Consider the following 27,773-nt stretch of genomic DNA (forward strand, 5'->3'; position numbering starts at 1 on the left):
TCCTGGGAATTCTTCCAAAGCAAACTGCTCTCTCTCTCATGCACATATTTATCCCATCTCGTCTTCAGTTGTCTTACCCTTCCTCCCGTCCATGTTACCCTGAATCTTGTGGTGAGGCAGTTGCCCTGAAACAACTTGCTTTTGCCTCTTGGAAGGCAAATCCAACTGAAGGCAATCTCAGTTCCTTCCACCAAGCTCGGAAAAAATGTGTGTCTACCCTCAGGAGTGCCAGGAAGCACTATCTCTCCACACTCAAGATTGAACTCTCAAACCTGTCTCCTTCCTCCAAATCCTGGTGGCGTCTGGTCAAATCCGTTTCTGGTGTTTGTCCCCCTCCATCCCCTCCCTTACCTCAAATGGCGACACAGTTGACACCGCACGTGACAAAGCCGAATGCCTCAACTCTGTGTTTGCCTCAAAATCTTGTGTCCCAAACCCATCTCTCTCTGTTCCCACCTTTCCCAGTCGAACCCAACTGCTCCTGGACTCTGTGTCCTTCTCTCCTGACAAGGTGAAGTTTTTGTCAAACCTCGACTCTGATTTTGCAACTGGACCAGACGGCATCAGCCCACGGGTCCTAAAATCCTGCTCTGCTGCTCTATCTCACCCTCTCTCTGTTCTTTTCACCCTCTCTTTTGCTCAAGGTCATCTGCCAGCATCTTGGAAATCAGCAAACATTACCGCTTTACACAAAAAGGTGCAAAAACAGATCCTTGCAACTACAGACCAATCAGCCTGCTTCCAATTATCAGCAAAGTCATGGAATCCATCATTGCTTCGGATATCAAATCCTTCCTCTTCTCCAATGGCTTGATCTCTGATCATCAATTTGGATTCAGACCAGGTCATTCTACTCTGGACATGTTGCTTCTGCTGTCTCAACAATGGATGGAGGTCCTCAATGCCAAACAGGAAATCAGAGCTGTCTCACTTGACACATCACGTGCCTTTGATACGGTCTGGCACCCAGCTCTGCTCACCAAACTCTCCTCCTATGGTATCCATGGAAATCTCCACTCATGGCTTGCGGACTTCCTCTCTGGTCGAAGGCAACGTGTGGCCCTGAATGGATTTCTCTCATCTCCCCTTCCTGTTCTGGCTGGAGTTCCCCAAGGTAGTGTTCTGGGCCCTGTGCTATTTCTGGTCTTCATCAATGATCTCTCCGACTCTCTGGAAAATCCTCTCGATCTCTTTGCTGATGACTACACTATCTGCCGCTCCATTTCTCATCCCTCAGATCGGCAGTCTGCAGCCTCCTCACTCTCTGCAGACCTGGAAAAAATCAGACTGGTCAAACAAGTGGAACATGTCTTTCAATCCTGACCAATCTCACACTCTTACAATGTCTCTCCGAAAGGACCGACTGGAAAACCCTCCCATCTACTTTCTCAACAATCCTCTCCAAGAAGTTCTGTCGCTCAAGCTTTTGGGTCTCACTATCTGCCATGATCTTTCATGGGAAAACCACATTTTCAAGCTGGCCTCCAAAGCCAGTCGCCGACTGGGTATCCTCCGTCGTGCGAAGTCCTTCCTTGGCACACCTGAGCTCCTCGCCACATACAAGGCTCTCATCCGCAGCTCAATGGAATACTGTTCCCCCCTCTGGGCTGGTGCTCCTGCCTCACACCTCGCTCGGCTTCACGCTGTTGAAACCAAAGCTTTCAGAATCATTGGAATCTCCTGCGATGAAGTTAACTCCGAGGGCCTTTCACTCACTCACCGCAGGCAGGTTGGTGGTCTTTCTGTCTTCTACCGACTCCTCTCCGGCCTTGCTCCCCCAGCTCTCTCTGTGCTCTGTCCCCCCCAATATTCCTTCAGGTCGCACAAGATCTGCCTGCAACCCTCTTATGGTTAAACTGTCAAAATCTGGGTTTGGTGCTCACCTTCACTCTTTCATTCCCCTTTTCTCCCGCCTCTGGAACAAACTCCCCCACCCCCTTCAATCCCACTCCTCCCTCCAGGTCTTTAAAACAGCTGTTCACCACCATCTCTTATCTTCCCCCATCCAAAACCTTGATCTTTTCTACCTCCTCTAATTCACCCCAGATACACTTCTTTTTTTTTTGGAAATTCCAACTTCTTTCCTGGAAGTCCTTGCAGTGTTCATATGTTTTATACCTCTCCCACCTCCCCCAAAGCCCTCCCCCTCCCACATTTCTCCCGATGTCCCTGCTCTCAAATGTTGTTTGTGTCCTTCCCCCTCTCTCCCCATCTTGTCTGCCGCTTCCCTTATTTTTTGTGTTTTGTCTGGCGGTTTGACTTTTTGTGTGATTAATGTTCGCTCTTTCACGAGCCTCGATCTTGTATACAAAAAAAATAAAGAAAAAAAAAGTGTTTCCAATTTGGTGAAGTTCTGAATATGAATTCGGCTGCAAGTATTATTTAATTTTTAAGTGATTCTTCACCATTGAGAGATCCGGCGAGAAGCGATATATAACATATTTGATAAAGTTATGAACGAGTTATGAATAAACTTGGTGGATGAGTTGGTTAGGTGACAAGAACAAGCTGATTCTATTTTGGTACGAATCCAGATTCAGCCTATCAGTGGGATACAAAACAAACTGTTCATCAGGCGGAGGTATGTTCTCTCCTGAGTGCCGTTCTAGTTTAAATACTGTTATGTCGGGGGGTAAAGGAATATCTAGAGCCAGGTAGATCTGCATCGGTAACATGCTTCGACTGTCGCGATAGGGAATCTCCCCTGTAATAAGTTATATGTTAGTCCGGTTTGTCGGGATAAGCTGTATTGGTGTCCCCGCTACGAGGGAGCAGGGCGTGTTAAATAGTTGTAGGGATTAAGAGGAGACCCCTGTGTGTCAGACCTGGTAATCATTCCTTTGTCCCTTATGGCAACCCACTCATATAAACACTTAGGTAGGCCCTTTAGTGCAACATTAAATAATTCCCCTTCCCTTACAATGACCTTGGAAGAAGACCGGCAGGAAGCCAGATCGGGGCACCGCCGGATGGCCGCCACCAGCCGCACCACCAGCTGGCCTAGCAACATCGCGTGAGACGAGCTGTAACCACGCCCAGGAGGACTGAGATTGGTTGGCGCGGAAGGTGCGAGCCGTGAACCAATCAGCGTGGAAGGCACGAGGAGGTTCGGCAGACGGCGGGAAGCTACGAGGCTCTGGTTGGTAACGCACCAGAACTGACGTCACGTGCCAGGTTTCAAAAGGACTCGCTGGCAGGATTCTGGAGGCTTCGCTCTGGGGGATTGTGTCGTGCTGACGGTTCGCACTTGGATTGCGTCGTGCGGAAGCTTCGCTCTGGGGATTGAGTCGTGCCGGTCTTTCGCTCTTCGCTCTCCGTTCCTGGCTCTCGTGGTGCCTCGTGTTGGAGATCGGCCTCGTGTTGGAGATCTGCTTCGCTGGGAGATTGCTAGCCCAGTTGCTTTTGGTGCTGGAGCGAGGCGTGCCGTGGGGCGAACGGACCTCGTGGGCGGTCGAAAGGAGCCTGGAGTGGGGCCTTGACTCGGGGCCGAGCATAGCGTGGGCGAAGCGGACGGAGGGCTTCCCTGCGCCGGAGCTTGGAGCCGGACGGGGCGGCGTTGGACGACGGACAGATAAGCTCGCACCACATTACACAAACCCACGACGAACGTGTTCTTTTGTTAATTCATTTTCCTTTGTGGCGTATTCGAAGTCTGTGTGTGGGATCCCAATTTAGGACTATTTATTTCATCGTCGCGTTTCATTATATAGGGTTCCGTTTAATAAATCATTATTTTTGTACATTTTAATAATAATAATAATAATTCATTTATTTTGTATAGCGCTTTTCCAGAAGCCCAAAGGCGCTTTGACAGAGTGGAAAACATAATGCATAACAATACATGAAAACAACAATTGCAAAAAGACAAGAATCAAGAAAACAAACAGCAGCGATATACGGCATATATATAAGACAAGAATCAAAAAGACAAGACAAGAATCAATAGGGAAATATTTAAAGCAAAAGGAGGGAGAAGGAGAAGAGATAGTCAGGGGTTAAATGCTGTGGGTTGAATGTTGAATGCAGCGTTGAACAGGTGGGTCTTTAGTGATGTTTTGAATGTGGTGAGTGAGGAGGAGTCTCTGATGGTGTGAGGTAGTGAGTTCCAGAGGGTGGGAGCAGCGATGGAGAAGGCCCTGTCCCCCCAGGATCTGAATTTGGTCCGGATGGAGGGGGTCAGGAGGTTGGTACCAGCAGAGCGGAGGTTGCGGGTGGGAGTGTGTCTGGAGAGGAGGTCAGCCAGGTAGGATGGGGCCAGGTTATGGAGGGCTTTGTATGTCAAGAGGAGGATTTTGTACTGGATTCTCTGGGGGATGGGGAGCCAGTGAAGCTTGTAAAGGACGGGGGTGATGTGGTCACGGGTCCGGGAATGAGTGAGTAGACGGGCAGCGGAGTTCTGAATGTATTGGAGTTTATTGGTGATTTTTGAGGGTGAACCATAGAGGAGGCTATTGCAGTAGTCCAGACGGGAGGTGATGAAGGCGTGGATGAGGGTTTCTGCAGCCGTGGAGGAGAGGGATGAGCGGAGACGGGCAATGTTTTTCAGGTGAAAGAAGGCTGACTTTGTGATCTGTTTAGTGTATTTGTCGAAGGAAAGGGTTTGGTCAAAGATGACGCCAAGATTCCGGATGTGAGGGGAGGTGGATACTGGGATACCGTCGATGTTGAGGGCAAAGTTATGGGTGGATTTTGTGAGCGTTTTTGGGCCAATGATGATTATTTCAGATTTATCACAGTTAAGCTTGAGGAAGTTGATTTGAAGCCAGGATTTTATTTCAGTGATGCAGTTTGTCAGGATAGAGTGGGTGTCGGTGGAGACGGACTTGGTGGAGATGAAAAGCTGGATGTCATCGGCGAAGCAGTGGAATTGGAGACCATGACGGCGGATTAAGTGACCGAGCGGGGACAGGTAAAGGATGAAGAGGAGGGGGCCAAGAACTGAACCTTGGGGGACACCTTGGGGGAGGGGAGCAGTGGGGGATTTGCAGTTATTGATGGAGATGAACTGGCATCTGTCAGAGAGGTATGATTTAATCCAAGAGAGGGCAGTGCCGGTGACGTTAAAGGTGGATTCAAGTCGGGTGAGGAGGATAGTGTGATCGATGGTGTCAAAGGCAGCGCTGAGGTCGAGGAGGACGAGAATGTTGAGGTTGCCAGCGTCAGAGGAGAGGAGAAGGTCGTTGGTGATTTTGAGGAGAGCAGTTTCAGTACTGTGGTTGGAGCGGAATCCGGATTGGAATGTTTCATACAAGTTATTGGCAGAGAGATGATGTTTGAGTTGAGTGGCTACAGCGCGTTCCAAAACTTTTGACAGAAAGGGTAGGTTGGAGATGGGTCTGAAGTTGTTTAGGGTGTCAGGGTTTAGACCAGGTTTTTTTAGAATGGGGGTAACAGCAGCAATTTTGAGGGAAGGTGGGACGATGCCTGTAGACAGGGAGGAGTTTATTGTTGCAATGATAAGTGGAGAGAGAGCAGGGAGGGAGGCTTTGACAAAGCTGGAGGGGATGGGGTCAAGAGTGCAGGTGGCAGTTTTCATTCCTATGAGGAGTTCAGAGAGGTCAGTAGGAGAGATTGGGGAGAACCGAGACAGGGGATGGCAGGACAAGGGGGGGCAGGTGGTTGGAGGGGGAGCGGGTGCGGCGGTGGTCAAGCTGTTGTAGATGTTGTCAATTTTGCGTTGGAAGAAAGAGAGGAAGGAGATGCAGTTGTCTACTGTGAATGACTGGGTGGTGGTGTTCAGGGGGCGGAGGAGTTTGTTTATTGTCGAGAAGAGTGCTTTTGGGTTTCCGGAGCCAGAGTGGATAATTTGAGAGTAGTAGGCAGAGCGGGCGCGGGAGAGGGCATCTTTGTAGTGTTGTATGTGGTCCTTGTAGGCTTGGGAGTGAACTGTGAGACCCGTTTTATTGCGGAGTCTTTCAAGTTGGCGAGCACGAGTTTTCATCAGGTGGAGTTCAGGGGTAAACCAGGGAGCAGAATGGGTGAAAGAAACTGTTTTGGTTTTTACAGGCGCAAGCTGGTCAAGGCAGGAGGAGAGAGTGTGGTTGTAGTAGTCAGTGAGGTCGGAAGGGGTGTGGAGGTCAATGAAGGGAGAAGTGGACATTTTTTCAGAGAGGGTGGATGAGAATGAGGTAGGTGAAAGAGCGTTTAGCTTACGGAAGTTGATTGTGCGATAATGCCTTGGTGTTGGGGCGGGGATGTTGATGGTCAGAGTGATGGCTAAGTGGTCAGAGAGGGTGAGGTCGGAGCCATAGAGATGGTGCAAATTTAATCCAGTGGAGCAGACAAGGTCCAAAATGTGACCACGGATATGGGTAGGAAAGTCGACATGTTGAGTGAGGTTAAAGCAGGTGAGTACATCAGTGAAGTCAGTGGTTATTGTGGAGTCAGTGGAGTCCATGTGGATATTGAAATCACCAAGGAGGAGGATTGAGGGGGAGAGGGAACATAGCTGGGTCAGAAAGTAGGAGAAGTCAGACAGGAATGATGGGTGTGGTTTGGGAGGGCGGTAGACGACAGCCATGACTGACTGCGTGTGACCAGAGAGTTTTAAAGCCAGGTGTTCAAATGATGGAGCAGATGAGATGGAGATGAGGTTGGTCTTGATGTCTTGACGGTGGATAACGGCAATTCCACCACCTCGGCCCTCCGAGCGTGGTTTATTGACGTAGGAATATCCATTGGGTGTGGTGAGGTTGAGTGTGTAGTAGTCCAGAGGTTGTTGCCAGGTTTCGGTGAGACAGAGAAAGTCCAGTTTGTTATCCAGGATGTATTCGTTCAGGATGAGGCATTTATTGTTGAGGGACCGGGTGTTGAACAGGGTGAGCTTGATGTTGTTTTGAACAGCAGGGATGAATTCAGGTGATTTAGCCAGGGTTCGTAGGCAAGAGGTGCGATCGTGTGGGTTGCTGTGACCAGGTGCGCTGGGACGAAGAGTGAGAGTGCGCTGAGCCGACCAGAGGACGGGGATGGAGTGACCTGATTGCAAATAAACAAACTTGCGACCGGAGCCACGGTGAATGTACCTGGATTTTATGTACGTGAGATTTTAACCTGGATTTTCGGTTGAGTTCATTCCGCATTACAGATACGCGCTTCCGCATCTTCCTCTTCACTTCTTCCTCCCGCGGTTGATAGCAAAATCCGTATTTGGTCGTCGCCTCAGTTAAAGCCGTTCTGGTCATTCCCGAGCCCTGGTATTAACCGGAGGGTATTCGCACGACAACACAGTACTCGTTCCTGGTCGTACCAGTAATATTTCTCTTTATATCCGTCTCACTTAATTGCCAAAAAATTTTTGATTATATTTTGGCTTGTTCTTGGAGGGGAGGGGAAGGTCTTCACAAAATTACTTTAAGTTGTCACAGCCTTGTTGCAATTTTGGTTGAAATATGTCGTATTTTTACCATTACTTTTCCTTAACCTTTTAGCTTTTCTGATATATTCTTCCTTTGTAAAGTGCTTTGGGACTTTGCTCTCAATAAAAGGCGTTAGATATTAAGTCGATTGATTTGAAACCTTTTGCGTATTACATAATCACTCATTGCTGTGGGAGGTTTTCAGGCAGGGAAATGATCTGAGAAAGATGGCGAGGTTAACAACTATGGACCTGGGATCCTGCAAATAAATGAGTCGTGGTGCAACATCTGCGACGGCTCATTAACCTCATTTATTAATGAACTGTGGTTACCAAAACGAGTCGATCGCCGCTCCGCATGAAATAAACGTCAAGGGAAGTTTTTGCAAAATTTTGCTTCCTGAAAATACTTGCTTAAATACAGGAATGCAATAATGTAGGGATGTTATGCAACTTGTAAATTATTCATATTAATATCAGGCGTTTCGATTATGAAGTTGCATTGGGATAAAATCCGTCTGGATGTGCTTTGACGGGAAAGGAAAATGACATCATAACGATTATATCGACAATGCATAAAATAATCACAATTTTGCATGTTTCCTTTGAAACATTTATTTTGTGAAAGCATGATATCGAATTTGATTTTTTTTTTCTAGTAGGATAGCTTCAAGGGATGTTCACTCACCTCTAAGCTGTCTAGTCTGGGTTTGAATCCTGAATCGGCTACAAACTGGCATCCCGGGGCTTCACACGCAGGGTGAGACATCAATCTGTGTTTCGTCATTCGGATGGACGTTAAACTGGAAGACCCGTCTGCCAACACTGGGGGTGCTCGTGGACATTGAATATCCCACGGTTTATTTTGTGAAGAGGCGAGTTAACGCCGGCACTCTGAACAGATTACAAATTCTGCCCCAACTGACTGGGAAAGCAATGGCAAACCACCCAGCATGACCCTTGCTGAGAGACTGCTCCGGCAACATCTCTCTGGAAAAAGCATAGTACATTCCTCGTGATGATGATGATAATGATTTTGTACCACCATGTGAGGTTTTCCATAAAAACAACAAGAACAAATAACACAAAATTATGAATTCATTATTCACTCCATAGACACAAATATAATGATCACATTGCATTGGGATTTCAAGAGACAATTTGCAATGAATCTGATGTCTTATGACCAACCATGCACAAGTGCTGCTTGTTGCACAGGTGCTGCATGCACAAGTGTTGCTGCTTTTCCCATAGCGACAATGAGCAGGGAGTGGGTGGAGGTACTACAGACAGATGTTCAATGTCATGGCAACCATTTTTCACCTCTACAGGAATAGCAGCAGCAAAGATCAACTGAAAAAATTAACTTGCTTAATGGAGAGACCTGGACAATAATATTTCACATTTTCTTCAATTCGTGATTTGCGTGAAATGGAAGCTGACATTTTAAAATTTATTATATTTAGTACTCATTAAATATGGGAATTCGTTTTTCTTTCTTCTTCTTTCATGTAATATTGATATTTTCTACAAAGGATTATATCAACTCCTCTCCCCACACCCTCCCCTTGTCCCCTCATTCATCCCATACAGGTTATTAATTTCATTTTCCTTGCTGTGAATATTTCATGAACCATATATGTAATGAACATTTACATAAATAAGAACGTGTTTTTATCAAGGCTTATATTGACATGGTCAAGGCTCGTGGAAGAACTAAGACGCAACAGATCAGGACACAACATAACAAAGGGAACAGCACGAGACAAGGTAAACGCCAACAGCAGGGCGGAGGGAGAAGGTCGACAGACGGACAAACAAAGGATGCAGGTAGTGATGACTGGTAGGGAAGAACGCAAAGGTTGGACAAGATGGATACATAAGCAAAATTTTGGGAGGGGTAGGAGTGGTTTAACAGGTGTAGAAAAGATCATGATTTTGGGTGGGGGATGACGTGAGATGGTGGTTAACAGCTGTCTTGGAGACCTGGAGGGAAGAATGAGATAGAAGAGAGTGTGGAAGGTGATTTCACAGGTGGGGAAAAAGAGGAATAAAAGGGTAGAGGTGAGCAGTGGTTCTGGATTTCAGCACCTTCACTAGGAGGGAGTCGTTGGTAGACCGCATACATCTTGCAGATACCTGGTGGAGGGGGCGGGGGGGAGACAAAGCAGGGGGAGGGAAAGTGGTTCCAAGACCAGAATTGAATTGAGGCAGAAGAAGACAGAGACAACCGACCTGTCGAAGATGGTGAAGTAATAGATCCAGAGTCAGCTTCATCATGAGAGATTGCAATGATCTTGAAGGCCTTGGTTTCCACGGCATCAAGCTGGGTGAGATGCGAGGCAGGGAAAAGGAGTACTCCTTCATGCTGCTAATAAAAGTATTGTAGGCGGACAGGAGCTCAACCTGCCTTGTGAAATATACATATTACATATGCAGAATGGTGGAATTTTTAGCCTTCTCTTTCTGACAATTGCTTCTTCCAACCCTCACCCCCTGCAGACCTCACCAACATCCACACCTGCTTCCCTTTCCCATACATTCTCCTCCGCCTTCCATCTTTCCTCCCCTCTCATCCTATGTCTTAATCATCTCCCCCTCCCAAAGAAAATAAATGCTAGATGGCCCATATTTCCCTTTTACCTTGACATCAACAGCTTGTTTTGGAAAGTTGACATATTATTCCTAATGTGCTAATAAAAACTTTTACTATTTTTTTTTTTTACAGGTGAGATTAAAGTTATGATTCAATCAGCAAAAAACTCCACAAAACCAATTGCCAGTTTGCATTTTGTTCCAACGATCTCTTTGCATCATGACGTGAAGCCGCTACGTTGAGGTCTTGCCAGCTGTCTCGGATTCCACAGCACGATGGTGTGAAACAATGAAACACACGATAGTTAATCATGATGGGTGCATGTGCTTGGATATCTGCGTTTTTCCAAGATCTACAAGCATCTGGTATTTTCTGAGCTTCCCAGTGAATAAATGTGTGATGAAATGGATGACCATTGAACAACTCGTTTAACCTCCATTGTCGTGTGATATTATATCTTTATTAGTTATGCTGTATCTATTGTAATCATGATTGATGCAACATATGATGAAATTTGTGGTTTGGGGAATAGCAGTGATGTGGTCGCCAGAATGGCAGCTGGTAGGCCCAGCTTTAGCCTACAGATCGTTTTGACTCTGCTCCTGGTGCCCACCATAGCACTTGGCATTCTGGGAAATCTGGTTGTATGCCTAATTGTGTATCGCAAACCAGCCATGCGTTCAGCTATCAACTTGCTCCTTGCAACTCTCGCCTTTGCTGACCTCCTACTGTGTGTGACTTGTGCCATCCTCGATTTGATTTCACTTGTGGCTGCGGCCTGGCTATTTGGAGCACTGACCTGTAGAATTTCAGCCGCCTTGTTCGCTCTGTTTGCCATTGAAGCTGTCACCATTCTCTTGATCATCAGCATCGACAGATTTCTCATCATCGCACGCCGCCAGGACCGGCTAACACCTCGCAAGGCGAAGGTCATCATTGTGGCTTCGTGGGCCGCTGCACTAGCACTGGCCCTTCCAGCAGTTCTGGGATGGCCTGGTATAGAAGTGCCACCTCGTGCACCTCAATGTGTTCTCGCACCAGCGGCTAGCTTCCTTGGCCAATCTTATGCCGGATTGGTCGCGACAGCAGTTTTCTTTGCCCCCTTCGCTGCCATGTTGTATGCTTACCTGGGTATTTTTAACACGGTGCGCCGCAATGCTGTAAGAGTCCACGATCACCCAGCTGGCCTTTGTCTTTCACAGGCCGGGAAATTGAGCCTCACAGGCCTCCAGACTCTTGCCCGGCTTAATGCTGAAGTGAGCTTCAAGACGCGTGCATTCGCTACTGTACTCTTGCTCTTCGCTGTGTATGTGCTTTGCTTCATGCCGTACGCAATCTTTAGTCTAATGGCCGCTTTTAACCTTACCTTTTACTGCGGTTCCAACTTCTATGTGACGAGTGCTTGGGTACTGTGGCTCGCCTACCTCAAATCGGCCCTCAACCCCATCATTTACTACTGGCGAATCGGAAAGTTTCGTCACGCTTGCGATGAGCTTGTTCCTTCATTCCTTTGTGCCATACCAGTGAATCATTGGCCTGGATGTGCTCGTGTAAGGCCCAGCACGGTCTACGTCTGCACTGACAATCATTCGGCACTCTGAGGTGTTTGACCTCTCCTTCTTCTTTTTCATTATTTTTGGGGATAGGGGGAAAAAAAAACTCTTGTTGTACCAGTGAAACCCCTTGTCTGCACAATAATGTTATTAAACTTCAGTATTATCATTATTTGTATTATTATTATTGTATCAGTGAGTGCAAGAGAATTGAGTGTAATTTGGTTCTTGACTGAAAATCTGATGCACTCTCAGCAAGTTCTCCACCGTTTATGTAATTTATAGTATTTTTGTTCTGTGGTTACTAAAATACTTTTCCCATTTTATGATCTTTATAAAGACGCATGGAATTTTTGCTTGTATAACTATATTTCAATCAAAGGTTTCTCTGGAATGGTCTTTATCAGTAAACAGGCTCCAGAGGTCTTCATGAGTCCTCGTACACCATACTTTGAGGGCCGGGGCTGATTGATGGCACTGGGTAGGCCTGTCGTGAGATTCCTTTTGCATCCTCCTTGAACAGCTCGATGTTTGAACAGCAATATCTTGCTGATCTAGGTACACACAGCCAAGTTGGAGATTTGCTAACCAGTGGAAGGAGATTTAGACACCATCACATGAGATGTTTCTGAAGAGGAGTTTGTGCTCTTCCATGTGCCTATGTTGCCTGCCTATCTTCCATGCCTTCCATGTTGGCCTTAAAACGATCATTCATTCATTCATTAATGTGCCTAGATTTTGAATACAACAAAACTGATGACACTCACGAATGTATGCAGGTCGTACCTGAAAAATTGATGCCATATGTAAAATTATGCCTTATTCTATCAACACTGTATATTATATATACTAACAGGGACTACCCGGCATTGCTCGGGAGGTGGAGGGGATACCTGGCGCTGCCCAGCTGGATGAGCTTTTCCTGATGGTGGTTATCAGGATGTGTTTGCCATTGAAATGCTGTGGAGTTATTGGCCTCTTGGTGAGTACCTTTTGTCTGCGGGCTGGCGGCAGCACTGCCTGATCCCACATCCCAATATACTGTTACGTTTGTGGGGGTAGATGAAGGAATCTCATAGTAAAGGTAGGATTGTATAATTATAGCAGGGACAGTGGATGCGTAGGAGAAATCTCGATGTACTTAAAGTAGGGACATTGTAGCTTAAGATTGTTGATGTGTCTTCACCCAAGGGGTGTAGCTGTGATAACTAGTTAGGGATTAAGGTTAGTTTTCCCCAGTATGTGATATTCCCTCTGTGATCTTCCCTTTACGTTTTGCTTATAAAGCCGGCCATGAAAATCCCCAATGAGGCCGTGCTCAGAGAAGTTCTACAACCAGCGCCGGCCTGATGAACACTCACGGCAACTAAGCCCCACCCACATGAACACTATAGGCAAAAGGCCCCGCCCACTAGAGGTGGAGAATCAGTGGGCGGTCAAGAAAGGCCGTGAGGCCATGCCCCGAGGGACGTGATTCGACCATGGGATGTGGGCGGGGCGAACTGGGATGTGGACGATACGATTGGCTCCGAGGAGAAAAGAAGAAGAGCACATCTCTCTGGTTCTTGCTCGAACAAGAAGGAGCTTGGCCATTGTGTGTTTGTGAGGAGAGCTTTTGGAGCAGTTCTGCAATATTGCTAGTGAGGAAGTTTTGGCTGTGGTTTGTTTGGAGGCGGAGGAGGCCGCGAGTGAGGCAAAGGAGGCCATCCTGTCTGCTTGCCTCACACCGGTGGCTACTACGGGCACGGTGCGGCCACCATCTTGTGCCGGGTTCCCGCCGGAGGGACATCGAGCTCCGAGCCGCGTCCCCAGCTGCAAGCCTCACAGAGGAACTCGCCAGCACTATCAAAAGGGATTTTATTATATTTTATCTGTCCCTTTGTCTGTTTTTGAATCGGCATGTGAGGATCCTCAAAGTAGACATTAGTTTTTACCTCACCTTTCATTTTTATTCTTTGATTTATTTTCATTTAATTTTATTTGTTGAATTTCCTTGTCTTGTTTACTCGTTTGTGGTTTCGGAATAAACCCGTGTGTTTCGTGAGATAAATACCTCGCATCTCTTCCATCCCCGGCGCGCCAAAAATTTGGCTGGTCGCCTTGGAGTTAAAGCAGTTTGGCTATCTGTCACCGGTGATCTTAATCACCGGCGATGCGACAACACACTTTGTCGTGGCCTTTGACCTCAAGACGGAAGTAAAGGCCACCGTGTGGTACGTTAAAACCTTGCCCAGATTCTGAGGTACCTACACCCAAAATGTGGGGCCTCCCGGTGCTATGGTTTGGCCGTGAAAGAATAACATACAAAACTACAAACACACAAACAAACGTACAAACACTTGAAATTATATATATTGTTGCGAATATGGAATTTGGCCTCCATATCCGCTTGTAAATATTCCCCTATTTTCTCCAATACTCCCCAACTTTCCCCAATCCCCCATTCCCTAGTCCCATTGCATGTAAATAACAATCAGTAGAGCCGACCTTCCCCTTATTCCCCCATTAAATGTCGTGCCCAGGTCCACCGCACCACACGTAGACAACTTTCGGACATCTTCCTAGTTATTCTTAGTCTATGTCAGTTAAGGCCTCGTCTCCATTAATTATGACTCTTCGTTGCACCAGAATGTGATTATATGGCATCAGTAGTGAGTTTAGGACCTTTCCCATACCTCCTTCCATCTTCTTCCCCAACAATTACAACAACAACAGAGGAGATGGCGGCGGCGCGGGGGAGGATGCGTCCTCACACCGGCTCGATTAGCGCCATTGACCACGCGCTCCACGGGGTTACCACGGAGGGGCTGGCTGTCAGCTCCTCCTCAAGGGCGGAGCCTGGTAACCCCCCGCACCCAATCAGAAGGGCGGACCGATTCCATCTGGGGCGGCGCTAGCGAGCCGAGGGCGTGTCACTCCCCGCCGGATATACGCGGCCACGTAGCGGACGTGACGTCAGATGCGCCCCCAGCTGGAGAAAGACGGACCTGCGAGCGCTGAAACAGATGCGCCTGAGTTTGGAGAGGCCTGAGAAAGACCCGCCTGAGAAAGAACGTCACCTCTGAGCGCTGCGACGAGACCTCCCCGCATCTCTGGACCGAACCGTGTTGATCCTGCCCCGAGCCCAGGTGCACCTGGAGCCATCGCTACCTTGCCTTTCCTAGCCATCAATCCCCGTGTGAGTCAGCTTTGTCCCGTTTATCTGTCGTCTGTTGGGAATAATATAAGATTGTGTCTAAGTGCTTGTCTTTCTATGTTGTACCTCTCGTCCCTGTAATCTGACCTTCCGTAACGAATATAATCTCCTCCGGAGGTCTTGAGAACCGTATCCCTGGTGTCGTCATTTTATAACCCAGCCGGGTGTCTTCTTTTTCTTATTGAGCCAGCGTAACGCGACTTCGTCAACGTCGAGTATAGTCGGGTAATTTGTGCGGACACGACGGCCATTCCGCTCGGCCCACTTTAACATCAAAGTCGTGTCTGTAACAATTGGTGTCGAGGAGTGAGATTCGGACCCGGGACTAAATTAGTTAGGCCCAAATTTTGGGAGGGAAAATCGATTCGGAGCGCGTACTGCGCTCGACGAAATCGATCCGGAGCGCGGTTACTGCGCTCGCCGAAATTATAACGAAAAAAAAAAAAAAAAATTTGGATTTGTTTTACGAAACTCGAATTTTGCAAGTCGCGCTATGGCGGATCAAGACGGCTGGGGTCCGGTAGGGGAGAGTGAAGCAGGGTCGGTCCAGGACCAAATTGAGGGACATGAGGAGAGCGAAACAGCGAGGGTAGCAGGCACGCAAAATGGCGCCTCGCAAGAGCGCGCGGTAGCCGAGCCCGCTGTATCAACGGGCTTTAACATGCAGCCGATTGACATACAGGCCCTCATTGCGCAGCTACAGGCAGCTGTACAGATGAGTATGGGGAGCCAAATTGAGCGATTGGGTGAGCGATTGGAGGGCCAAATGGGGGTAATGAGGGACGAAGCGAGGGGTACCGGTGAGGGATTAGAAAAGAAATTTGAGGGGTTAGACAACGGGATAAAAGAGGTGAAACATGGGTTAACGGGGGTAGAAAATAGAATGGCTGCCCAGGAGAATCAGATAGAGGGAGTGAAAAAAGGGTTAGAGGGGTTAGAAAACACCATGGAAGGCAAATTGAGGGACATGAGGGACCAAGCGGAAAGGGAAGTTAACCAAATGGGGCAGCAGATAGAGGGGGTCAGAATGGGGGTAGAAACCAAATTGGATGCTCACAGGGAGGAAATGGAGCAGATGAGGGTGGCATCTGGGCAGGAGATGCAAGTGATGGGAGAGGAGATCAGAAGAGGAGTGAGTGAGGAGGTCGGAGGAGTGCGCGAGGAGGTGAGGCACTGTGAGGAGCACATGGAAAAGGAGGTGAGAAAGGGGACTGTAAAGTTACAAGGGGGCATAGAGGACCTGACGCAGGAGGTGGAACAGCTGACGGAGGGACAAAAAGGACTAACGGAGCAGGTTCAAAGGAACACTGCAGTATTAGGAGGTTTAAAAGCGACACAAAACGACATAAAAAACGACTTGATAGCGACAAAGAGGGAATGTCAGATGGTACGTGAGGGACTGACAACGAGGTTGGACGAGGTGATAGAGGTAATGGAGACGAAGGACCGGCAGGTGAGGACGCACCTGGAAACGGTCAAGGTAGCCTTAGAGGATGAGCTTGAGGAGACGTACCGGGGAATAAAAGAGGTGAAGCACAAATTAGAAGAAGTGGAAGAAGGGATGAGCGAAATTAAGAAGCGACGGAGAGGGGATAAGAAAGAGATAAAAGAGGAGATAAAAGAATTGGTCCAAAGTCTGTGTTTGGATCGTGATGATGTGCTCATTAACCGGATGAGGGATTCGCAGGTGATGGAGGAGAAGCGAAGAGGAAGAGGACCCGGTGTAAGTGGTGACCAATATGGTCGTGCGTATGATGCGCCAGGGGATTTAAAAAGCTTGGGGATTGGTTTGGATCCGGGTGTTCGTGAAAGGCCGTTGGTGAGGTGTGTGACAGGTCTGGTGTGCGAAAGAGGAGGTGTGCGAGAAAGTCCGACTCTGGGGTGTGTGAGGAAAAAGTGTGTGCCAAGGAGTGAGGGTGTTGGCGAGAATGAGTCGGTCGTAGCGTGTGTGCGAGGGAGCACATGGAAGCGCGGTGTGGTGAGCGTTACAGAGGGTGTAACGGGAGAGTGTGCGCGAGAAAGGTGTGTGATGGACAGGTACATGGGGAAAGAGTGCGCTGTCAAAGGCAAGGAAGAATGCACACCTGTGGTAAGTGTTGCAGAGGGTGTGACGGGAGAGTGTGCGCGAGAAAGGTGTGTGACGGACAGGTGCATGGGGAAAGAGTGCGCTGTCAAGAATAAGGGTGAGTGCGTTGTCAGGAATGGAGGTGAAAGTAGTGGGAGTGACATGGAGCGTGAGTTAGTTGTGACAGGTGAGCGAGGATGTACACCTGGGATGGAAGGATGCACACCTGGAATGGTAGAGCGTGAGTGGGAATGCACGCTGGAGTTGGTGGTGAGGCACGTGATTGGGTGTGCGAATGAGGGCACACCTGTGATTGTCACAGAGGAGGTGACCGCGGAGGGGGCGCGAAGCGGTGTATTGGTGAGGTGTGCGAGCAACGAATGTGTGCCAAAGTGTTCGGTGGTCAGGTGTGTGACCAAGGCTGTGAGTGGAATGGGTGTACCTGGGTGTGTAAGGAAAGGTACGAGGAGCATGGGCACGGCTGGGTGTGTGAGCAAGGAACGGGCTGCGGGGTGTAAGCATGCAGGTGAAGCATCGACGTTAGACGGGGTAGAGTTTAGAACGACTTATAGCCGAATCGGGCCCTCGGTGCGTGCTGGGCCTCGCTTTGAACGGCCGCGTCCGTGCTCCACCAGGCGGAGCGGGCGGCAGGATAGGAAGGGTCGTCATGGCGACCACTTTTTGTTGAGACGTGCCGGCAGGTCGAGATCGGGACATTGGATGGCTCCACGCCGAGGTGGTGTGTGGGATCTCGGCACGGGTAAACCCCCGTCCCTGCACCGAGTGCCGGACGCATCCAGCCGCTGGCACAAAACAACCAGCATCCATTGCTTGGCTTTACGAAGCCGGGCTTTGGACAGGAATTGGCGCACCGAGAGGCAGTAGTGAGTAGACTGGGTGATGAGGTTAGTGTATTGGACCCAAAATTAGAGAAAAACAAAATTTGATGATTGGCAAGGGATTGGCAGTAGTGATTGGCAGATGATGGGTAGTGATTGGCAAATTTTTGATTTGTTGAAATTTGATGTGCAAAATTGGTAGTGAGCGATGGGCCCGGTGGGTAAGGCTGGCATCCCTGCCACCCTTCCCATGTGGGGGCAAAGGAGCAATAGCTTATGGGGTGTATGGCAGTGAAAACTAGCCCGGGTGGGTTAGGATATTGTGTGTAGGGCCCTAGAAGATGACATTAGGTGACGTTAAGGTTAGTTAGTGACTGATACCTGTAGTGGGGACGCAGGTAGTTTAGTATGGATGATAATGACGAGGGAGCGCAATAGTTTAAAGGGGCGACTGGGAAGCGCAAGTTTCAGAAGGGAGTAGTTAGCTGAGATGATGCCGTGTGTGTGAGAATTGAACAGGTGTGATTGCACAGGTGTGCAACTGGACAGGTGTGTGGAGCAGTGTATGAGTAGTGAGTGTGTGGATCAGCGCGAATGCGCTTGGGGAGAGAAGGGTGCAGGTGGCACCAGGTGTGAGAGCACAGGTGTGCAAATACAGGTGTGTGGAGAGAGTTGGAGTAAGTGGTACGGAGTGGTGTGCATGGTGCGAAGGTGTGGATGGGGGAAGAGTGGACCCCTTTCACGAGTACCCGGGGCGGGTAGTGTAAGTGTTAGGTAGAGGGTGCAGGTAAATTGTGGTTGGATATTGGCATCTGTGGTGCGGTTGCAGAATGGTGTTGTGGATGGGTGCATTAGTGTTGTGGAAATGGCTGGGCGTGTAGCCTGTTAGTGTGTGTAGTTGGTTGGGCACTCCACCACTGTGAGGATGTCGGCCAGGTGAGGCCGCAGGTGGGCTCTGGGAGCCGGTAGAGTTGTGGATGGGGCCCGAGGATCCGGAGGATGGACCCGGGTAGCCCAGTGCCAGAGAGGGCACCGAGTGGGGAGAGTGCCAGAGGGCCTTCCCCAGGTAGTTAGGTTAGGGTAAGGAGCAGGTAAGCTCGGAGGCAACCGCAGTGGTGGAGGTGTGCAGGTGGGTAGACCCACTGGGAGAGGTACACGCCACAGCCCAGAAATTGTGCGAGGGCACCGGGAGATGAATCGGGGGAGTGAGACCCCAAATTGAAAAGCACCACAGTTTGGCCAATGGGAATTGGTTTTTAGAACCCATAGTGTAAGAGGGCCAATGGTTTGGCCGGAGAAAGACCCCGGGTAGTGTAAAGTTGTTAAAGTCATTTAGGAAATAGTTAGGATTGAAGAACCTGTCGCACCATACGCAGCCACTTACCTGTGGTGATGATGATGACTCCACACCTGTGTTTTCTTTGTTTTGTTGCAGGAGATGAATCGCTGTGTGGATTTGTGAGACGCATCACGACGTGGATGAGACATTGGGGTGATTCCATCTCTCCCTCCCTAGGAGGGACTGATGATGAATTGGTAATGGCAAATTATGATGTTGAGTTGGAGATGGCAAATTTTGATGAGAGTTGAAAATGGCAAATTTGATTGGTTAGGAGGGAGAGAAGACGAATTTGGTATATGGGAGGAACGGGGAAGACAGTAGGGATGTTTGTTGATTTGTAAAGTAGATGTTTATGGGTAGTGTTGTGTTTTGTGGATACAGTAAGGGGTAAGGGAGGGGCCATGTAGGTTACCTGGTGGGGGGGGGGGGGGCGTACGATAGGAACGTACCTGTCTCACCTGGTTCCCATGTGCCCCCAGTGTGCATCACCTTACATTGCGTGCACTTTTGCGCCCTTACCACCTTACTCACTTGTCTGCTTCTTTTGTCTCCCACCTCCGAGGATCTGGCTTTGGGGTAGAGAGAGAGGAGAGAGAGGTGCTGGCTGCGCAGTTGTGGGCCTGCACTTTCGCTGTTTGCTGCCGGGATCGATACACCATATGGACCGCAATGTCTGTGGCCACCCACAATGGACCGCAGTTCGTTTGCGGCCAAGCACCACCCGGGGATGGACCTATGGGTCAACGTGGCACCTATGCCATACAGGTGAACCACTTTTAGTTAACACCAAGTGCACCACAAGAAGAGCAAGAGACACCTGCAGGGTTAGGGGTTGTCGAATTTATTTTTATTCCAATGAACAATGGTGACTGCACCGATTGGTGGTGGGGTGGTGCTTTTGATGCTGGGAAAGGGTGCTCTGCACGTTATTAAAGGCCGTCGGCCACAGAGCACTCGTGGGTTGGTGTATCGATGCTGGCAAGCGCGCTCTCTCTATGCATAACATCTGCATGTGTTCCTCCAAAAACAGGTCCTGGATCGTAGTGTAGATATCAGCGTAATCTTGTAAATAATGCTCCCTACCGGCTGTATGTTTAGTTTGAGAATTCTTTCCGGATTCGGTTATCCTGTGGGTGTGTTTCTGTGAGGAGAAGGGTGCAACGTCGCAGGGGGACATATTTACTCATTCGTGAATATCTGTAAAACTGTCGCACTCAGGGTAGAGTTAATAGTAGAGGGAACTACATTGCGTGCCACACTAAAGTAGGTAAAAATTTATCGGGTCGGGACGCCCCGAGGGTAGAGAAGGGTGCAATGTTGCGAATATGGAATTTGGCCTCCATATCCGCTTGTAAATATTCCCCTATTTTCTCCAATACTCCCCAACTTTCCCCAATCCCCCATTCCCTAGTCCCATTGCATGTAAATAACAATCAGTAGAGCCGACCTTCCCCTTATTCCCCCATTAAATGTCGTGCCCAGGTCCACCGCACCACACGTAGACAACTTTCGGACATCTTCCTAGTTATTCTTAGTCTATGTCAGTTAAGGCCTCGTCTCCATTAATTATGACTCTTCGTTGCACCAGAATGTGATTATATGGCATCAGTAGTGAGTTTAGGACCTTTCCCATACCTCCTTCCATCTTCTTCCCCAACAATTACAACAACAACAGAGGAGATGGCGGCGGCGCGGGGGAGGATGCGTCCTCACACCGGCTCGATTAGCGCCATTGACCACGCGCTCCACGGGGTTACCACGGAGGGGCTGGCTGTCAGCTCCTCCTCAAGGGCGGAGCCTGGTAACCCCCCGCACCCAATCAGAAGGACGGACCGATTCCATCTGGGGCGGCGCTAGCGAGCCGAGGGCGTGTCACTCCCCGCCGGATATACGCGGCCACGTAGCGGACGTGACGTCAGATGCGCCCCCAGCTGGAGAAAGACGGACCTGCGAGCGCTGAAACAGATGCGCCTGAGTTTGGAGAGGCCTGAGAAAGACCCGCCTGAGAAAGAACGTCACCTCTGAGCGCTGCGACGAGACCTCCCCGCATCTCTGGACCGAACCGTGTTGATCCTGCCCCGAGCCCAGGTGCACCTGGAGCCATCGCTACCTTGCCTTTCCTAGCCATCAATCCCCGTGTGAGTCAGCTTTGTCCCGTTTATCTGTCGTCTGTTGGGAATAATATAAGATTGTGTCTAAGTGCTTGTCTTTCTATGTTGTACCTCTCGTCCCTGTAATCTGACCTTCCGTAACGAATATAATCTCCTCCGGAGGTCTTGAGAACCGTATCCCTGGTGTCGTCATTTTATAACCCAGCCGGGTGTCTTCTTTTTCTTATTGAGCCAGCGTAACGCGACTTCGTCAACGTCGAGTATAGTTGGGTAATTTGTGCGGACACGACGGCCATTCCGCTCGGCCCACTTTAACATCAAAGTCGTGTCTGTAACAATATATATAATATATATATATATATCAGTCAGGATTGGATTTATCAACACTCCAAGGTATGCTGACGATACCACTCTGTTGGCAGAAAGTAGAGGACTCGATGAAAATCCTGCGGAGAGTGAAGTCGGAAAATGAAAAAGCTGGTCTTTATTTAAACCAAAAAAAGACTAAAATCCTGGCAACTGTGAAGATCAACGTGTTCAGATTGGGAGATGATCATGTGGAAATAGTGGAAAGTTTCATCTTCCTGGGTTCTAAGGTTCAGGTGAGTGTAGAATGTAGAGAAATTAATAGACGGTTACCAATGGGGAGAACAGCAATGTTACGATTGACAAAGATGTGACAAAACGCGCCAAGAGGAGTCGGATGAATACTCTGGTGTTTCCAGTTGTAATGTATGGATGTGAGTCATGGACAGGGAAAAATAAAGAAAGGAAGGAGATTGACAGTTTTGAATTGTGGTTTTGGAAACTAATGTTATAAATCCCATGGATTGCAAGAAGAACAAACAAATCTGTGCTTGAATAAATTAGACCACCATGTACATGAGAAGCGCTGATGCTAAACCAGAAACTGTCATACTTTGGTTGAACACATCATGCGTGCAGGAAACAAATGAATAGAGAAATCAATCATGCTGGGCAGGGGTTTTTTTTGTATACATACTGGTAGTCGAAGCTCTTGGAAGAGCAAGAACATTAAACGGATCAGGACGTCATAGCCAAAAACAGGATGCAACATGGGGTGGATAAGGGACACAGGGCAAACGCCTAGGAGGGAAAACTGGAAGATTGAAGGGAGGTTGAGGGAAGAAGAGGCAGACTTTGTATGTGCTGGATGGATGGAGTAAAAGCTGCAACCATGCTGTCTCTGCCAGAGCTTCGGGAAGCAGTGTAGGATAGGGATGTTTGGGGGAATCTGATCATGAATGTCACCAAAGTCGGCCACGGCTTAACTGACATAGATGCGTATACACCGTTACCCTCCCGACCTCATCTCTGCCCATGCAGTCTCGTTGGGCATTGAGATATGATGCAAACTTCTGTCTGTCTGCAAATTAATCTGTCTATTGATGCATTTGGTGATCTTATATTTTTGCATGTTCTTCACGGATCTGAGTTATTTTTGCATGTTGTTGTGCAAGTTTCGAATAGCCGCAGTCTTCTGTGGGTGTCATTACCTCCGCCACCGAAGGTGGATGGATGGAGGTTATGTTTTCACCCCTCTCTGTCTGTCTGTCTGGGAACAATACATCTCAAAAAGTTGTGGATGGATTCAAATGAAATTTGACACAGATGTAGCGTATGTGACAAGGACGAAATTATTAGATTTTGGTGAAGGTTCGGATCTGGCTACTATAATTTTTTAAGTGATTCTTCACCATTGCGAGTTTGGAACAAAAACGATACATAGCAGGATATCACAAAAAGTTGTGGACGGATTTGGACAAACCTTGGTGGATAGATTGGGTGTGTGACGAGGAAGAATTGGTTCAATTTTGGTGAATATCTAGATCCTGATCCGGCTAGTAGAATTTTTAAGTGATTCTTCATTGAATATATATAAAAATAATAACCACCTTTAGAGGCCATTTTTCCCCGCAAAGCGGAGATTGGCCTTTTTCGGGAACCGTGGTTGTTGTTGTTTTTCGGTCCCCTTTTTGAAGCAATGTTGTACGGCCGGATGCCCTTCCTGACGCCAACCCTTTTTTGCCGCCTTTAATCCCTGGTGTTGGGCTAGCGGCTAGGGTGCCGGCTTGGGATCCAAGGATCCTGGGTTTGAATCCCGGTCGATTGCTGAATTAACGCCAGGGGGGTTGACTCAGCCTGTCATCCTTCCGAGGTCGGCTAATTGAGTACCAGTTCACTGGTAATTCCCTGTTTGTCGTTAAAGGTGGCAAAAAGGGTTGGCGTCAGGAAGGGCATCCGGCCGTAAAACATTGTTTCAAATAGGGGACCGAAAAACAACAACAACCACGGTTCCCGAAAAAGGCCAACCCCCGCTTTGTGGGGAAAAATGGCCTCTAAAGGTGGTTATAACGACAAACAGGGAATTACCAGTGAACTGGTACTCAATTAGCCGACCTCGGAAGGATGACAGGCTGAGTCAACCCCCCTGGCGTTAATTCAGCGATCGACCGGGATTCGAACCCAGGATCCTAGGATCCTAAGCCAGCACCCTAGCCGCTAGCCCAACACCAGGGATTATTCTTCATTGAATGATGGGGCTAAAACCGATACATGGCACGATATCTCAAAAAGTCATGGACTAATTTGGCCGAAACCTGGTGGAGAGGTTGGGTAGGTGACAAGGACGAATCGATTTGATTTTGGTGAAGATCTCAATATGGATTCGGATACGAGAATTATTTAATTTTGAAGTGATTCTTCACCAGTGAGAGATCGGCGAAAACCGATATAGAACATGATATTTAAAAAAAGTTATGGACGATTTATGCCTAAACTTGGTGGATGAGTTGGTTAAGTGACAAGAACAAGCCGATTCGATTTTGGTTCAGGTCCGAAACCAGATCGAGCCTATCAGTGGGATGCAAAACATAAACTGTTGAGCCTGGCAGAGGTATGTGCCCTACTGAGTGCCGTTCTAGTTTTGTTGTGCAACTTATTTATTCCTGGGTCAGTTTCACCAACATTTGCTTCTGCATTTTAGATGCAAGTGGAGAACGTGGTGTTATGTACCCCTCAAGGACCTTCCCGATTCCAACTTTCCTTGTGATAGGTGGGGTTGCATTTGCGCATTTGAATCTGGAACCAGATAGTCATCCTGGTGTTCCGCAGGCAGGTCGAGGCATCATTGCATGTGGCGTCCCTCGGAAAGTTGTTAAACTGGGCTTCCCCTTTACCAGCACTGGTCATTGGTACACATTAAAAATCCACCGTGGCCATCCGTTTCGTGAAATACTTGGGCCAAACATCCTCCTCGGCCGTTCCCACAAGAAGGTGGGAATAATTAGGGTATTTAAAGAAAAAGAAGAGGGAAAGATATACACGCAAGTGTTTTGTTCTCTCGAATCCAATTCCTTGAGGTCCGTATTACCCCGTTTTCCTTTTTTTTTCATCTCCGTTTGAAGTACTATGTAAGATATTTACAATGACGTCTTCATCAAAAGGGAAACAGGCTTTTCTAGATTCTTTTATTCTGTAGTGAAGCTGTTCGATGTCATTGATGTGCCGTTTGTAGCAAAATCAATCGCTGGGTTTTGTCCCAAAAACAATTCCAAAAGCACAAAAATCCACATCACTGAAACAGAAAATAGCACAACTCGAAGTTGATATCTTTTCTAAATGCTTTCAAAATCATTTTCAGAATTCCTTTTCAGAATCATTGGAATCTCCCGTGATGAAGCTATCTCCGAGGACCTTTCACTCACTCACCGCAGACAGGTAGGTGGTCTTTCTGTCTTCTACCGACTCCTCTCCGGCCTTGCTCCCCCAGCTCTCTCCCTCCCACAGATCTCTCGATGTCCCTGCTCTCAGATGTTGTGTTTGTGTTCCTCCCCCTCTCGCCCCATCTTGTCTACCGCTCCCCATGTTATATGTTTTATGTGTCGGTTTGTCTTTCTGTGTGATTAATGTTAGCTCTTTCACGAGCCTCGATGTTGTATACAAAAAATTTTTTCCTCAACACCCGGGGGTGTAATTGCTATTTGAGGCGAGCACGGCTGTTAGTTTGACTGATTAATATTCCAGTGAAGCGAATAAGAGATTGTTATGACTAATTTTGACTCGTTTCATTGTGTCTAATTTGAAACATTTCAGAACCATCTGATTCGTTCAACAATTGGAGACTGAATATCCGTCGAGTCGTCGCCGGGGCTGCAAGGGCTGTTATAGATCGGAAACGGTTAAAATGAGGCAAGGTGGGTCAACCCTACTATACAAGTCCCAAAGATTAAACTTTGATTCTCCTTACCGCCTCTGACAGCATTGGGGTTGGCTTAGCGGTTAGGGTGCCGGCTTGGGATCCTAGGATTCTGGGTTCGTAATCCCGGTCGATCGCTGAATTAACGCCAGGGGGTTGACTCAGCCTGTCATCCTTCCGAGGTCGGCAAATTGAGTACCAGTTCACTGGTAATTCCCTGTGTGTCGCAAGAGGCGACTAACAGGGTTGGCGGCAGGAAGGGCAACCGGCCATAAAACATTGCTTCAAAAAATGGGATCGGTGCCTGAAAAAGACCAACCCCTGCTCTGCGGGGAAAAATGGCCTCTAAAGGTGGTTCTTCTCCTTACCGCCTCCTTAAATCTTACTTATGTATTATGAGTGCAAATGTGTGTGCCATCCCTTGGAAGGACGTTAAACCGGGAGTCCTGTCTGCAAGCATTCGTTGGTGGACCTTGAAGATATCACGGCATCCTTCATGAAGAGTGGGCGAGCTACCGCCTGCACCTTGAACAAACTACAAATTCCTGCCCAAACGTACACATGGAGGGGGGAGTATGTTTTTTGTGTTTTATGTGCTCGCTCTTAAACGAGCCTCGATCTTGTATACAAAAAAAAAAAAAAAAAATCACTTCCTGATCTTGCTGTACATTTTGTTTATGCATGAACTAATTTGGTCTAGTAAATAGAGCTTTTTAAAATATTCTGCAATAAACGTTGGTTTTACGTTAAAAATCTGTAATGATAGATCTGTGATGAATATAAGGAACGAGTGAAGATGAAATAAATAATTACTAGATGGTATTCATAGAATACTTACCCTGCGCAGTCAACTTGGTGCGAGCCAACTTTTCTGTTTTTTCAGGGGTTTTGTTTTTCTTCGATCCAATATGGCTACCAGAACACGTGAGTAATGACATAAATTTATATTCTCTGATATAATTTTTGCATAGATCACGAACAAGAGACTTCAAACCGATCAGACTAAGCGATGTCTGTCGAATTATGATGTCATCGTTAACAACACCTATCCTCCCCCGCCCCCCCCCCCCCCCAACCCCTATGTGGAGTTTTTTTTTTACAATGAGCTACATTTAAATGTTTACCATGTAGCCGGTTTGGAGATACTAGGGCATGCCCGTACTATATATACGTATATCTAAAATTATATCCCCCCCCCTCTATTTACATGAAATGGTTTGGTCCAAAGCGAACGGCTTGCGAGTACGGTGACAATCCCCCCCCTCTATTTACATGAAATGGTTTGGTCCAAAGCGAACGGCTTGCGAGTACGGTGTTTTTTATCGGACCCGTGGAATTATAGATAGTAGTTTTAATTAGTTTTAAAACATAGTTTAACGCCAACATAGTTTGCCAACGTGAAATAAATGAATACGCTCTCAAATGTGCCGTCCGAGGCAGAGTCTGTTCGGCACGTTCGGCACACGTGATAGCTCGCTGCTCTCTGATTGGTTGAATCGTTTTTTGGACATAGCTCGGTAACTACTTGTCCGATTAATATGAAACCTTGAAAAGGCACATCCTCGGGTCCCCAGCAATATACCTGGCAAGTTTAAAGTATATCGGACCCGTGGTTGTCGAGAAACAGCGGTCACAGACATACATACATACATACATACATACATACATACATACATACACACAGAGATTACTGGAATTATAGATAGATAGAGGTGCAACGTTTTCGGTTTTTCCAAGATGGCGCCTGTACCACATGACCTATGACATCAGGATTATCATTAAAATATTCGACAGGAGGAGGCGCTCCTTTGGTGAAAATTTCGTGTCCGTAAGACCAACAGTTGCTGAGAAAAAAAATTCTTGATCAGATAAGTGTTGTACTAGTGGAATTATGACGTCATTATGAAGGGACCGATGACATCATCATTAATATATCTTATTCCCCATGGGGAGTGGTTGACAATGAGCCAGATCTCAATTTTTTGCATGGAGCGGTTTCAGAGATGTAGAGGTGCGAAGATTTTCCAGGATGGCGCCTGTACCACGTGACCTATGACATTATAATTATCATTAAAATATTCTACAGGAGGAGGCCCTCCTATGGTGAAAATGTCGTGTCAATCGGACCAAGAATTGCAGAGAAAAAAAAATAATTTATACTGATCGCATCAAGCGTTGTACTTGTCGAATTATGAAGTCATAATTAAGGTACCGATGACATTGTCATCAACGCATCTTATTCCCCATGGGGTGTAGTTGACAATGAGCCATGTTTCAATTTTTTCCTTTTTTTTTTTTGTATACAAGATCGAGACTCGTGTTCAACCTAACATCAATCACAGAACAACAAAAAAACGGACACACAAAACATACAATAAAGGGGAGCGGGAGACAAGATGGGGAGAGAGGGAAGCACACAAGTACAACAGCAGGGAACAGGGACATCGGGAGATCTGTGGGAGGGAGAGGGCTTGGAGGGAGGAGGCATGGGAAAGGGG

The 27,773-nt window shown here is 47.7% G+C and overlaps 1 protein-coding gene across 5 annotated transcripts in view; it reads left to right on the forward strand.

Annotated features, from left to right (window-relative positions):
- The window catches only part of GPR45 (G protein-coupled receptor 45), a 41,021-nt gene extending 14,720 nt beyond the window's left edge, over positions 1 to 26,301 (forward strand). For 4 of the 5 annotated variants that reach the window (XM_068135968.2, XM_068135967.2, XM_078768304.1 and 1 more), the window contains one exon: positions 10,083 to 11,675. In XM_068135968.2, coding sequence (XP_067992069.2) covers positions 10,439 to 11,551 — 1,113 coding nt within the window. In that variant the 5' untranslated portion in view covers positions 10,083 to 10,438 and the 3' untranslated portion in view covers positions 11,552 to 11,675. Of the gene's footprint in view, positions 1 to 10,082; positions 11,676 to 11,910; positions 12,486 to 25,172 lie in introns of those variants that run through there. The other variant, XR_010987003.2, reaches the window with a different exon arrangement.
- Positions 26,302 to 27,773: the final 1,472 nt, after the last annotated feature.

The sequence above is a fragment of the Myxine glutinosa genome, chromosome 14 (genome assembly GCF_964187855.1).
Source record: "Myxine glutinosa chromosome 14, kmMyxGlut1.1, whole genome shotgun sequence".
In the NCBI taxonomy this organism is placed as follows: domain Eukaryota; kingdom Metazoa; phylum Chordata; class Myxini; order Myxiniformes; family Myxinidae; genus Myxine; species Myxine glutinosa.